This window comes from Delphinapterus leucas, chromosome 2 (assembly GCF_059928025.1).
Source record: "Delphinapterus leucas isolate spDelLeu-1000000601 "Yukka" chromosome 2, BTC_Dleu_Yukka2, whole genome shotgun sequence".
Taxonomy (NCBI): Eukaryota; Metazoa; Chordata; class Mammalia; order Artiodactyla; family Monodontidae; genus Delphinapterus; species Delphinapterus leucas.
Genome location: NC_143130.1, coordinates 89,559,846 through 89,575,614, shown reverse-complemented (window position 1 = coordinate 89,575,614; position 15,769 = coordinate 89,559,846). Strand labels below are relative to the sequence as shown.

At 37.1% G+C, this 15,769-nt stretch overlaps 1 protein-coding gene across 1 annotated transcript in view; it reads right to left on the bottom strand.

Moving 5' to 3' along the window:
- SECISBP2L (SECIS binding protein 2 like) overlaps positions 1-10,215 on the bottom strand; it is a 62,652-nt gene extending 52,437 nt beyond the window's left edge. The window contains exons 1-3 of the mRNA XM_022587153.3: positions 9,949-10,215; positions 2,498-2,676; positions 184-508 (exon numbers count right to left, since the gene is read on the bottom strand). Of these exons, the coding sequence (XP_022442861.1) occupies positions 184-508; positions 2,498-2,676; positions 9,949-9,972 (528 nt within the window). The 5' untranslated portion in view covers positions 9,973-10,215. The remainder of the gene's footprint in view (positions 1-183; positions 509-2,497; positions 2,677-9,948) is intronic.
- Positions 10,216-15,769: the final 5,554 nt, after the last annotated feature.

Below are 15,769 nucleotides of genomic sequence, written 5' to 3'. Positions count from 1 at the left end.
CCATTTAAGAATGAGGACCAAAAGTAATGGAAAAAAAATTATTTTATAAATGCTACACCATTGACTGTTTTTTAAAAGGTAAATTCAGGATTAAAGGCTAATCAATACAAGTAGCAAATTACTTATACTATTACTAACAAGAGAAATATCAAACACAAAAGCCAATCAAATTCAGTCACTTACTTTTGGTACCACTGGTCCTCTATTACTGTTTCTGTTTCGATGACCAGATAACGGGAAGACCTGTCCAAGCTGATTTGGACGCTCAGTGCATTCTGCAGTTATAGTATTGACAGTATTTGCAGCCTGAAAAGTGTTGGAGTAAGGTGCAGGAAAAGGATGATAGAAACCCATAACTTGGGCACATGGTGCTGGCATCAGCTGATAATATGTATACTCTGTAGAAACAGGTGGCTGAGCAGATATAATGGGGTAAGCAAGGTATGGTCCAGCAGGGTTTGGATTAGGCTGTTGCCATCGTATATCATTGTTATATAATGGAAACTGTCTGTAAAACCAAATCAAAAAAGAAAAAAATCTATTGACATGTATGTCTAAAAGTAATGCTAAAACAAAATCTCAACGTATTTTAATAAAAGAAAAAACAGTACAAAATAGTAGCCTCATAGTAATTCTGAAAGAGATAAAATTACCGTTTTATAAATTTCCTTGCTATAACTAGAGATTTTTATGTACATGTAATAACAATTTAATTGACAGTAAAAAGGAATTCAACCTGATAGCTTACTGCATTCCAAAATTTAAAAATTTTGGTACGGACCTTTCTTATTTGTAACACTCCCCTCAACCTCCTCAAGGTATTTCTGCTTAAAAGTTAAAACACCTAGTTGCTGAATCTGCCACTAAAGGCAGTCCAAAGTTCCCATCCAATGGTAACAACTGTGACAGTCTTCTGCAAAAAGCAGGGTAAGGTGATCATTGTGTAAGGTGATCTTTACAACGGGTGTTTGATTCTTCCACCTCCCATTCTTTAGCTCAGGCCCACAGCCTCCTACTCCTCTACCATACTCCCCTAACCACCTGGCCAAGTCCAGCTCTTTCCCTGGCTCCCCTCCTTGGCAATGGAAGCAGGCACCAGGTCCAAGGGAAAGAAGAGAAGAAAAAGGCAAGCTTGTTCACTACCATCTATCTCCAGCATTAGAGTTCTCCTAGTGCAATCCCTTCCTATAAAGCACCAGTCCTTCCTGTCTCAGCAATTCTCCTTGCAGACAGTTGCTGCTGACAAATGAGGGGTCATAGGGGGCTGGAGTACAGAGCTTTTCCTCACTATTCCATGACAAAGCAAAAGGGAAAAATACTCCCTGCCACAATTCTAAAAATATTTTCAAATAATCTGATGGCTGGCTTACTCATGAATTCTCAAAGATTATTTGGTAAGGTAAGAAAAATTAAATTTATCATACTGTACACTTGGCCACTTTGTCAAATGCAGAATAGTATTTTTAATCTAGTTTACAAATCACTTCAAACATAATCCAATACAGGTCAAAGATTTTTAATGTAATGTTAACTTGACTCAACTGAGAAGACTCCTTTAGCTTCTACTGTTTGCCTAATGCCCAAAACTATTAAGAGTTTTAGACTATTAACTTGAATATTTAATATCTGAGACAGTAATTTAGTGATCCGTTATCTCATACAACCAGAATTTCTCAACGAATGTGCCTGGGCACACTAGTGTGCCACAATGGTTATAGACGTGTAGAAATATTGATTGCCTTAGCCCTCAGGGGTGGCTGGGCAAAGGCTAGAGCCTAGTCCCCTCATCCATTTACCCCAGAGTGCTGGAGAAGTACAATTTTTTGTGTGTGATATAACTTGAAAGAGGCTGAAAGTACTTTTATACAGCAATAAAATGAACGACACCAATGAAATGCTAATCATTCAGACAGTCTAAGCAGGGTTAGAAAGGCTATCGTGACTATCACAAGGTACACCCTAAACACTAGGTCACACATTATCTAAACTGTAAGCATTTTGCTACATCACCCTGTGACTACAGCACAGAAGCTAAATTTAAACTACAATCAGAGTCTAAACACATACATGCTAACTAGACACAAAAGCTTCAAAGTTAAGGGCTACCCCTTGATATATTCTTCTTATGCCAGACTGTCTTGGCAATTATGATTAGATGCCTATCCTCAAAAAAGGATTTCTGTTCACCCCTCTTTCTGAATAATTCATTTCTCCCTTTGAGTCAATTTATTTCAAACAAATTTCAATGACTTATTATAGGAGACACATACAAAGAACTCCATTTTCTCTTAGAAAGAATGAGAAAATAACAATAATCCATGTTAACAATTTTTAAATTTCTACATCATTTGGTTTTATTTACTCCTCTTAGAAAACAGAGAAATGGTTAATGTTTAAAAGTTACAAAAGAAAAAATTAAGAAGTATCCTTTGCCAACTTCTATATTTCCCTACCCATTTCTTCCCCCACCAAAAGAAAATAATAGTAAACAAATTACCTATTGGACTGGTTTTCCTGAACAAATGGATAACAAGTAATCAGGTAGCTGGGAATTGGAGTTGGTTCTACACCAGAAACATTGCCGTTATCATTTGGGAGTGCCATAGGGATCATAAATGTATCAGGATTCTTCTTCTGGGGAATAAATGGTTCTACCTCAGCTGACAGCTTGACATTCTTCAAAGAGAAAGTGAAACACATTACTAACAAACGAACAAAAATTTAAATAATACAAATTCACAATTTAACAATAAAAGAGACAGTCTTTACAAACAGTAATTAGGTCTCTAACGTCACAAGATATTCAAAGGAATAGCAAGGTCAAATTAAAATAATTAAATATGATTACGTTATTTAAACAAAGCCATCAAATAGGAGAAAAGTTATCAAAGGTTACTAGATTTCAATGAAGTCATTCCTTACATAACCAAAGCTGTTAAAACAATCAAGAATACAAGGAAATTGTACCTCACAGTCCAAAAATAAAGCTGGTAGTAAAAAAAAACAAACTAGCTCTTCAGACAAAACAATGTGTTTTTAACTAATTTTGTTAGGGGAAAAAAAATCACTCAACAGAGTTCTGAAGGATACTTTATATTTGTTTGAATAGTCTAAAAAATAGTCTATTTCTGTCCATTTCAGGAAATTAGATTAGTATGGTTAAATTAAAAGGAAGGAAAATGTCTACAATAAATGAAAAAAAAAATAAGGGAGAAAAACTTTTGCTTCACAGTTAAACTGGGGAAAAAATGAGTACTTCAGCTTCCCAGTAGACAAGCCGAGTAAACTAAAGTAATCCAGTCTACGTACTCCATTTTAGTTTATTTTGTATCTCTCCTTATAAATCTATAGAGGTTTAACAGACATAATAAACTACCATACTAAGGATGTACAAGTTGGTGACAAAACTATAAAGAAAAGTAAATAAGAGCCATGAAAATTAGGATAGGAATTACTCTTAGGAAAGAGGGAGCTGTGATTGGGAAGAGGCACCTGTACGGTTTCTGGGGTACCTGGCAAAGTTCTATATCCTAACTTGGGTGATACGAGGTATTCATCCAATAATTCATTTAGCTGTACACTGGTTTTATGCAGTTTTCTTTCTATATTTGTTATATTTAACAACAAATTTTTAAAATTTAATTATACAAAGAAATAATCTATAGGCACATTCTGTAAAAGCAGAATGTTAAAAGCCACAAACATTACAATCTAAAAAGATATTAAACACTTCTTAGCAAAACCAGTAAGTGGAATGCAATCCAATTTTTCAACAACTCAAATCAACTACCTGAAAGCAATAGCCCTAACCAGAACTTTTTCCCCACCAGGGTGGCATTCAGTAGAAACTCCCATCAAGGCATATTTCTCAGAATAAATTTCATGCATGTTTCTCACAAAAGTAATCAGCAAATCCAAGAAAATCTAAAGAAAAGACTTGATATGCTAAATATAGAGCCTTTTTCAGAAAAACTGTTCTCCAAAGAGTCCACTGTAAATATTCAGTAATATGTGTCTGGGCGAAGAAATCTGAACTATATAGCAGTATCAATTCAATATCCTTCCTCCCCACCTGATTTAACTTTGAAGCCTACTTCTGTACTACTAACCAAATCTGAAGTTGATAACGTCATTGAACTCACAAATATCTGTGAACTGGAGTTGGTTTCTTGAATTTCAACACAAGAGGCAAAAACAAATGTTAACAGTGTAAGTAAGTCAGTGATTGTCACTGTGATAGTCAACATGATTCAAAACTTATTTACATAAGGTATAAAATATCAACCTTTGAACATATGAGAACCTGAACAGTTTTATAAATCTGGACTAGAAGACACCAGGTTTTTTTTTAATGCAAGGTATGCAGTTATATGAAATTCTCAGCCCAATATGAAAAAAAGGAATAATACTAATATAAAGAAATAATTTAAAAATAACTTTTCCTGATCCCCCCAAGTAATACCAACTCATAAATTACTTTGGTAACAACAAATTCAAATTCTTGCTCAAGTCAAAAGGTGCAGGGAATTCCCTGGCAGTCCAATGGTTAGGACTCCACTTCCACTGCAGGGGGCACAGGTTCCATCCCTGGTCAGGGAACAAAGATCCCACAAGCCAGGTGGCGCGCAGGGGAGGGGAGACAGTGCCACAAATTTTTTATGCCTAGTCTCATTTGTACTCTATATGTTTTATGAATTTAGGCAACCCACTATTCAAAAAGTGTCATGCATAATTTATAACTAATATCTGCACATATACACAGTATATGTCCTTAAAAATTAAAATCTGTATTGGCTTCTATTCTAAGTGCAATTCTAGATATTGGCATTCAACAATAAAACTCACAAACACTGAAATGATCCTTTGTTTTAGCAAAAAAGAGAAGCTGCTGTAGTCAACAGCTGCACAAACAGAAGATGTCACTAGTAGGAACAGACTGGCAAACTTTCTCCTATAGTTACAACTCCGTATGGTTTTATAAGTTGTTTATTGTGACTTTGGGGCCTTCAGTGTCATACATCAAAATGCAGCCTAAGTTGTTCTCAGGCCTGAAAAGTAAAAATCCCAAAATATTTTTTAAATTCCATATAATAAAGCCCATAGAGACAATATGTTAAGCAAGCAACAAATTCTGGCAATATTTCAATTATATTAGCATAGAGATCAAAGGAAAAAATGTTTTAACATAGTGGACAACAAAATGTTATGAAAAAATTAGACTAGTTACTTCATACAATGATATGCCTCAGTTTGAATTTCTGTTTAGTCTCTCTACTTTTGCCATGATCTGTTTTTTAGAAATCAAAAATTTTATAGCAAAAAAAAAAATTTATAGCAAATTTTTGTCTCCTTAAATATAAATATGAAAGAAGTCTAAACACAGAACAAAATCTATTCCTGTACTACTCTTTGTTAAAAAAAAAAACTACACAATAAAATTTTCTTTATCTTTCAGAAATTATTTCAGAATTTTCCAAATTAATGAAAAATCATAATCCCAGAAACCTGTATTTGAAAAAACAAAACTTAAGCTGTTTCACATTCATTTAAAATTCTGCATATAGTAAAACAAACATCAATAAAATTTCTTTGATGTGAATAATCTAGAAAACCCAAGAATTTATCAGAACAAAAAACTATAAAAACCTTATTTAAAAGTTTATTGAACAAACGCATTCAGATCACTGAGAGCCTATATATAATTCAACAAACATGCACTGAGTTCATGTTCTGAAGAGAGCACCACACGAGGCTAGTTTAGGGAAAATGGGCAAACATTACTACGAAGCACACATCAACATAAAATGCATACTAAACTCCTCTGAGACAGAACATTCAGAAGAGTGCGAATAATATTCCCAAATTAAGCAACAGAAAAAAGACACTCACTTGAAATCAAAACTGAAGTAGAACATAATATGGCACACTCCCACAGTGAAATGTCAGTATGTACTACACACCTAGAGAAAAAATATGACCATGGAAACCCTCCACATTCTTCCTATGTTAAGGTAAATATGATATATCAAACATTATTTTACATATCATGGCCAAAGATAAAATGTCTTCTGAAGGAAAAAATCCTTCAGAGATACCTGCTGGCTTTATTGTTTTCTGGTTGGAAGGTTTTATACTGAAAGTAAACCACTTGCCAAAACAAATCACAGTAGTTATACATATGAGTTCTGCCAAGACTTTAGAAAATATTGAAAAAACAAAAAAACCGTTTACCTTAGACTCTGACCACTTGCTTTCCTATCCATACATTTTCCCCCTTTAAATAGACCACATTTAATCCTGTTAAAGTCTGGTGGTACTTTTCTAACATCCAACTTTCTAAATTTAATTCTAGTTTTTGGAATATCTAATTAATTAATTCCTGCTTTTACATTTTTTTCCTCTCTTTCTTTGAAGGGTTTACCCCCAAACTTCTTGCCTTGGATGCTTAATTTTTAATTTCCTTTTAAAATGTTGAATAATGAAAACATTTATGACTATGCATTTGCCTCAGAGTAAGCTTCAGCCACATCCCATACATTGTCATGTGTAGTATTTTATTACTTTTTCAAAAATCTAAAATTCTACTTTATATTTCCTCTTTGACTTAAAAGCTTAGGGAAAAATGCCTTTTAAAATTTCCAAATGGTATTTGCAGTAAATGAGCATTATTTACCTTCTTTTTAATTACAAAAGTATTATTTTTAAAATCTGTTAAGACAATCATTTACTTAGATCTATAAAAGCTAACTGTAAGTATTGCTGAATAATAAACATTTTAGAGTAACTTATCTAGAATATATTTAGTTTGCAGGGCTGATATTATTTGAAGTTTATAAATTATTTAAAGAAAAAAATTATAAACCAAATAATTTTATATCTTTATTGGTAATCAGCACTTTGCATGAAGCCATATGCATTTATTACACATTTGCTTTTCTAAGAATTAAAGACATCACTGATCAATAATTTTGCAAATTATTTTAAAAGAACTTATCTAACGTTAATGTACTAAATATCAAGCCAATGTTTAAATTATTTGATAATACAAATGAAATAGTAAACCTCAAGTGTTCTGTTACTTCTAAGGTTATTGTTTATTTAAAAAAAAATCTCAAAACACTGTCCTAAATTTACTAAAAATAGAAACACTAAGACTTTATAAACAAAATGAACTCCATGATTTATGCTTCACATCCCTTTATACCAGCTTTTTTTCCCTTAAGAACAACAACAACAAAAAGGCACAATACCAAGTAGTTCTTAGAACTAACTCTGGCAATTAAAATTAAGCTACTTGTTTTGATTTAATATAGTCTTGGTAAAAGAGAATACTCCTGAGATTCCCTTCTGGTTATAACATTCTTTCAAATAGTCATTACTACAATTAAGACTATCAGCTAGCATGTATTCCCAGTAACTTATTTTTTATAATCTTAATCAACGCACACACAATTTATCCTTTTATACAAAGATTTTATATTTTTTTTTAAAAAGAGGTAATTCAACAACAGCAACATGAATGCCTTCAGGCAAAACATGCTGAGTCTTTTTCTTAAGTTACACTTGTGCAATACTACAAGGATTTCGCTTAGATTAAGACAAAATGCAGAAAGTGTGTATTAGTACTATTTTTTAAAAATCAAACTTCTATGAATGGCTAACCACTACAATATTATAAGTTTTAATGCTGTAGACATTCCCAGAAATTCTAAATATAAACCAACAATGGTTTAAAATGAAAAAAATAAATGTTTTGTGAGAAAAAATGGGAATTCAGCACATATGGCATCTGTTTTTAATGACTTTTACCTATTAAATTCACTTCGTTATTAAAAATATAAAAGTACATTCCAAATAACTTGGAAAAGCCATTGCATTACTCAGTGGTATAGTGAAAACAATCAAAACTCCACGAAGTGGACAAATCTCAGTTCTAGCCCCTAATCTATCATGAAATGAATGGTTCTGTGCCTTTTTTCAATGATGAATATGAGCATATGATGAAAATAATGGAGTCTTGCCCCAGAAAAGTGCTAATTAAAACGAAGAAGACTCCTTCCAGGTCATCCATGGATCCCTGAATTAACTCCCTACAGCACGAACCAGGCATCACTTCCTGGGGTCTCAGCTTCCTGTGAGCATGCGGGGGGAAAGGGGGATTGATTCAAATTATTCTCTCATTTAAGGTTAGGCTAAGGAAGAGGCAAGAGGTATTGGAGGGAAAAAAAAAAAGAAAAATTCTTCAACGGAAAACCTACATTTATGATTTTTCTCTGAACCTTAAATTTCTGCAAGATTTTAATAGGTTGTGGACTTTGGAAAGATACAGGATGAAAGATGAAGAGGCTCTCTAAATAATTTGCTCATAGCACTTGCTGTTAAGATAATCACACACAAATAACTATGCTAAGGGTTACCATCTAAATAGTTCATTACATTTCCTCTGGGATGAAGGGAACCATAAGTATACATATGGCAGCATTACTAGTTACAGTTCTGTCATCACAGAGAACGACCAAAATGTTTAACCCTTTCATTAGTGACACACATACAAAAAAAATCATTCAAGAAAATTTCCTATTCACTTGTCAGGCTTTCAAATCTCAGACACTTTTGATAGATACCTTGAAAAATTGTTTTTCATTAAATTGGATATAGAGTGTATATAAAATACCCTGGGTCACAGGAAAGCCTGTATGTATTTGCCAAGGGGCCCCAATCAATTTTGCTTCGGTAAATACACATATTGTTTCATAAAACTCATTTGTGTTTTCAGAGGCATATTCACATAAAGCTTTTTTTAAATAAAAATTTTGTAAAAATAAAAATACACACACACACACAACCAGGAGGCTGCTCTTTGCCTGCTAAAAGAGCCCGATTTAAAATCAGAACTGGCTCTCACTAGCTACATATATACAGATACAGGAATTTGGGAAATCTGGTCTCATTATTCAGGTGTTAATTATCCATTTGTAAAGTAATTAGGCAAATCCCTAGTCTCTCTTTTTCCTTCATCTATTTGCCTAGTTCATCACTGGGCAAGGCCTTCAACTGGAGGGGAATGGAGAGTGAGTAAACTTAGATTTCATCAAATTAAATCGTTTCACACAGGTCTCAGGATGGAAAATACCGAAACTTCTGTGGGGGAAGAAAACTATTATTTTAGATTATTTTTTTAACACTATCACCATCCCAGCCTCCCAGCACCTACTGGCTTGGATAATCAATAATCTGATGCAACTGAAAACACTAATGGGACTGCTTTGTGAATATGAAAACGGGCTCGGAAATGAATTCGCGCTTCGGTCCTACACCTTTAAAATATAATATCGACTTTTTAAAAACACTTATTTTTGCGAAATAGTTGGCTAGAAGGGCAAAGGGAAACCGTAGTATTTCATATCTAAAAGGGAAGACCTCCCTAAAACCACTGCAAAAACAATGCTTCGCTCAAGGAAACGTAGATCCTAAAAAAGCCCATAAACCTCCCCCCACCTTCGTCTGTAGTTATCACACATTCTCTGACAGTTTTTCTAAGTGAGAAACCTTCAAAAGCCTTTCCACCTTGAAAACACATTCCAGAGCTGAAGGGAAGGGAAGGCGGGGGGGGGGAGGTGGTATTCTCTGGAAGTTATAAACCCTCTCTCGGGAGAGCACGGACAACTTGGAAGTCTTCTGGCCCCTTTCACCAAGCCAGGGAGGAAGGGCAAAAACGAGTCCCCAGCCCGGGGGGAACGGGGCTGGAAAAGCCCCCAAGCTCGAGACAGCAGCTGGAACAATGCAGGAGAGTGGGGCGCCGCCAGGCTCCCGGGGAAAGGAGGTCTGCGCCAGCAAAAACCCGAAGGCTTCGGCCGTCCGAGCCCACGCTCGGAGACCAGGGCCCGCCCGGGAGGAAGCAGCGACCCCCAGCTCCCGGCCCGGCCGGCCCAGCCCAAACCCGCGTACCTGGTCTGCGGGGGCTCGGTCCATGGCGCCTGCAGCCGCAACGGGCCCGCGTTAGTCGGTGTCGAGAGCGCCTCGGGCCGCTTTCTCCATGGCCCCCCGCTCGGGTCTAGACCGGGCTCCAGACCTCCGCCCCTATCTATCTGGCCCCGACACAGAGTCCGGCTACGCCACTGGCCGAGGAGGCGGCTCCAGCTCCGGGAGGAGGAGGCGGCGGCAGCCTCGCGGAGGGATCATCTGGGACGGAAGCCGAGGAGGGCCCAAATTGGAGAAAGCCGTAGGCGGAAATGGCGGTGCGCAAAAGGGAAAGAAGGGGGAGGAGACCGAGGGGGGCAGTAGGCGGAGTGACCGCAGGCGGCGTGAGCTGGCAGTAAACGAGCCAGATCTGGCTGATCTGGATGCTGAGGCCGGGTGGAGATTCTCAGGAGCAAGTGCCCATAACCACTGTGCACTTTACGCGGGACTTAACTGCCCCTCTGGACTGCTAAACTAGAGGAGCGTGGGACCATTTGGGACTCAGGACACTCGGTTTTTAGTCTTCAGGGACCTCAGAGACCACTTACTTATCTCAAACTACCTCTTAGTGATACTGGAAGAGCTTTTAGCTGCCTGTACATACGATCCTTTCTTATGTTATCCGGCTAAAGGGAGTCTTGACTGTAAAGGAAAACACCCCAGAACGGCCACCACTGAGAAATGGAGACAGGAGGCTCCACAAATACTGATTTGGTAATTCTCTGTCAAGGTCCAGGTCCACTTCTAGGCTCACCTTCAGGCTGATTTGCCCTGTGTCAGAACCCCTCATTTTACCCAGAGTCTGTATCCCACCACCCAACAGGTAACATACCCAACTCTGGCATGTTGCTTTTCCAGTGTGCCTATTAACTGTTCCTTGAGGAAAGAGACTGCCATGAAATTGGACACTTGGTAAGCATAGCGGATTGCCTCTGGGTATCTCCTCGAACACACCCTCCAACACAAACCCTGAAAGTTATTGCTTGCTGGTCAGTTCCAGGGTGAGGAAGAAAAATAAAAAGCTACATAAGCTAACTCACACTTAAGTGAAGGGAGAGAGTAGAGGTGGCTCCTGTGAGGGAGAGTGGTGCGGAGATTCACAGCTGGGAAAGAATTTTAAGAAGTTTGCTTTGTTATGCTTCAAGAGACATCAGTAAAAAGTTGCATTGCCTTTTCAGTTAGGCTGACTTGGTAGTCTGGTTTTATTTGACTAGGACTCCAAGAAGAGGTGGTCTGTGGAGCCCCTAACTGTACTTAAGTTGATACTATATTTTGACCTGGTGAAAGGAACTATAGTAGGTTAATAAGACTTACATCAAGGCTGGCAGCGGAAACCATTTCTAAGGAGAAACATTTATATTTGTATGTAGAGCTCTCTCATTTATTTAGGTTTAACTCTGCTGCCTCCTCAAATTTTACATGTATGTGTGCATGTGTGTGTATATATATAAGATCCCGCATGCCACGCAACCAAAAATAAATAAACACATACAAATTATAAACTAACAGATTATCATACTCCTTCACAATTGAAAGATAAAAAGAACTCTGAATTTTCAGGATGTTCCCCTATGGTCTCTAGCCATAAGATACCCCCATCTGAGTAAAAAGATAATAATAATGCAGTAATAATACAGTCATAAAAATACCATAGTACTTTGATTTTCTTCCTTAAAGGATGACCTGAGGAAATTTTTTCTTCTTCTTTTTTTTTTTTTTTTTTGGCTGTGCTACTTGCATGTGGGTTCTTAGTTCCCGGACCAGGGATAGAACCCGTGCCCCCAGCAGTGGAAGTGCAGAGTCCTAACCACTGGACCACCAGGGAATTCCTGTGAGGAAATTGAAATATAGGATCTCTAAGGATCTTTCCACACTGTAGGATTTTTATGACTATGAAATAGTTCTTGCTGAGAATCTTCTATGTACAAGACATTGATTTAAATTTTCAGAACAGAATTATAAGAAATTATAAGAACAAAAATGTCACAATGCCCTTCTAACTTAACACAATCCTGGGAAAGATTGCAATAGCTATTAGAATAAAAATTTAAACCTATGAAGAAAAAGAAGACATTTTAAAACATTACATTTACAGATGATGTGATTGAATTTTAATTAATTCTTTCATTCAGCAACAAATATTTAATGTGCCAGGTGCTATGCTAAGTACTGGAAGTACAGCAGTTAATAAGACACTGAGGGCAGAGACCATGTTTGTCTTGAGGGCAAGACATACATAGAACAAGTAAATACAGGTGAGCTGAGTGTCATGAAACAGGAAGCTCAATAGGTTCTACCATAGTGTGGGATGGAAGGTCAGGGAAGTCATATCTAAGTAAACAGCATCTAAGCAAACACCTGAAGGGTGAGTAGGGGTTATGATAAGTGAGGGGGAAGAAGTAGGAAAGTTGTTCCAAGGAAAGGAAATGGCATGTGTGAGGACTCTGAGGTAATAGAGAGAATCCAGCATTAATAGTTAAACAAGCTCTCTCCTTGAAATGAGAGTTCTGGAGGAGAGGGTTAATTCAGTAGAGCAAGGCCTCTGAGAAGATTGGGAGGGATAGGACGCAAAAGCCGGGGGAAGAAATTGACCTCAGATGGGAGTAGGGGTATGTTGTTTACAATGACAAAAGGAAAGGAAGAAAGGATAGATACAGCTACATTTATAAGTTGAGGGAATTCCTGCCAAATGGCTTCTGTTTTCTCACTGAAATGGCAGGCGGGTTATCTGCTGACAGAGGAGGGAAGCAGAGCTGTGATGATCATGCACTTGTCAAAACTCAGCAAGCATTTTAGACTTGTGCATGTTATTATGTGTAAATTTTGCATGAAAAGAAACTATAAATAAATACTGAGCTCTAGTTTTAACAAATGCATGTACCTATGTAACCCAAATCTCTATCAAGATATAGAAGGTTGCCATTACACTCAATGACTTTTAAAACTTCTCTACTTTCCTAGCCACATCAGCCACATCAGACAAGAAAAAGAAATAAAAGGCATCCAAATTGGAAGGAAAGAAGAAAAACTGTGACTATTTACAGATGACATGATATTATATATAGAAAACCCTAAAGTCTCTACCAAAAGACTATTAGAAGTAATAAATGAATTTAGTAAAGGTGCAGGATACAAGATTAATATACAGAAATCTGTTGCTTTTCTATACACGAATAGTGAACTATCAGGAAGAGAAGTTAAGGAAACAATCCCATTTACATTCACATCAGAAAGAATGAAGTACCTAGGAATAAACTTAACCAAGGACGTGAAAGACCTATACTCTCAAAACTATAAATCATTAATGAAGGAATTTGAAAATTATACAAAGAAGTGGAAAGATATCCCATTTTCTTGGATTGGAAGAATTAATATTTTTAACTTGTCCATACTACCCTAAGCAATCTAAAGATTTAATGCAATCCCTATCAAAATACCCATGACTTTTTTCACAGAACTAGAACAAATAATCCTAAAATTTATACAGAACCACAAAAGGCCCTGAATTGCCAAAGCAATCTTGAGGATAAAGAACAAAGCTGGAGGACATGGAAGAACCTAAATGTCCATCAACAGATGAATGGATAAAGAAGATGTGGCGGGCTTCCCTGGTGGTGCAGTGGTTGAGAGTCCGCCTGCCGATGCAGGACACATGGGTTCGTGCCCCGGACCGGGAAGATCCCACATGCCTTGGAGCAGCTGGGCCCGTGAGCCATGGCCACTGAGCCTGCACGTCCAGAGCCTGTGCTCCACAATGGGAGAGGCCACAACAGTGAGAGGCCCGCGTACTGCAAAAAACAAAAACAAAACAAAAAAGATGTGGCACATATATACAATGGAATATTACTCAGCCATAAATGGGAACAAAAGTGAGTTATTTGTAATGAGGTAGATGGACCTAGAGTCTGTCATACAGAGTGAAGTAAGTCAGAAAGAGAAAAATAAATACCGTATGCAAACGCATATATGTGGAATCTAGGAAAAAGGTGCCGATGAACCTAGTGGCAGGGCAGGAATAAAGATGCAGACATAGAGAACAGGCTTGAGGATACGGGGGAAGGGAAAGCTGGGACGAAGTGAGAGAGTAGCATTGACATATATAAACTACCAAATGTAAAATGGATGGCTAGTGGGAAGCTGCTGCATAGCACAGGGAGATCAGCCCGATGATTTGTGACCATCTAGAGGGATGGGATAGGGAGGGTGGGAGGGAGGCTCAAGAGGGAGCAGATATGGGGATATATGTATACATATAGCTGATTCACTTTGTTGTACAGCAGAAACTAACACAACACTGTAAAGCAATTATACTCCAATAAAGATGAAAAAAAATTTTTTTAATTAAAAAAAAAGAACAAAGCTGGAGGGAATTCCCTGGTAGTCCTGTGGTTAGGACTCTGCACTCTCACTGCTGAGGGCCTGGGTTCAATCCCTGGTTGGTGAACTAAATTCTCACAAGCCACACAGCATGGGAAAAAAAAAAAAAAAAAAGAACAAAGCTGGAGATGTCATGCTCCCTGACTTCAGACTATACTACAAAGCTACAGTAAGCAAAACAGCATGGTACTGGCACAAACACACACATATAGATCAATGGAACAGAATAGAGAGCCCAGAAATAAACCCACACAGTGATGGTCAATTAATCTATGACAATGGAGGCAAGAATATACAATGGAGAAGAGAAAATCTGTTCAATAAGTTTTGCTGGGGAAACTGGAAAACTAAATATTAAAGAATGAGATTAGAACATTTCCTCATACCATATACAGAAATAAACTCAAAATTGACCTAAATGTAAGAACTGAAAACATAAAACTCCTAGAAGAGGACATAAGCAGAACACTCTGATATAAATCATAGCAATATTTTTTTGATCTGTCTCCTAAAGCAAAAGAAATAAAAGCAAAAATAAACAATTGCAATCTAATTAAACTTACAAGCTTTTGTACAGTAAAGGAAACAATCAACAAAATGAAAAGACAGCCTACGGAATGGGAGAAAATATTTGCAAATGATATAGTCAATAAGGGGTTAATATCCAACATATATAAACGGCTCATATAACCAAACAACCTGATTTTTAAAATGGGCAGAAGAACCTGAAGAGAAATTTTTTTCAAAGAAGACATACAGATGGGTAGTAGGCATATGAAAGGATTATCAACATCACTAATTATTAGAGAAATGTAAATCAAAACCACAATGAGATATGACTTCACACTTGTTAGAATGACTATCATCAAAAAGCCTACAAATAACACATGTTGGCGAGGATGTGGAGAAAACGGAACCCTGTCAACTGTTAGTGGGAATATAAATTGGTGGAGCCACTATGAAAACAGTATGGAGTTTCCTCAAAAAACTAAAGATAGAACTACCATATGATCCAACAATGCCACTGCTGGGTATATATCCAAAAAACCCAAAAACACTAATTCAAAAAGATACATGCACCCCAATGTTCATAGCAGCGTTATTTACAATAGCCAAGACTTGGAAGCAACCCAAGTACCCATCAACAGATGAATGGATAAAGAAGATGTGGTACATATATACAATGGAATATTACTCAGCCATTAAAAAGAATGAAATTCTGCCTTTGCAACAACACGGATGGACCTAGAGAGTATTATGCCTAGTGAAGTAAGTCAGACAGAGGAAGAAGACAAATACTCTTATGTTATCACTTATATGTGGAATCTAAAAAATAAAGCAAATGAATGTGTATAACAAAACAGAAACAGACTCATGGGTATGAGAACAAAGTAGTGTTTACCAGTGGGGAGAGGGAAGGGGGGAGGGGCAA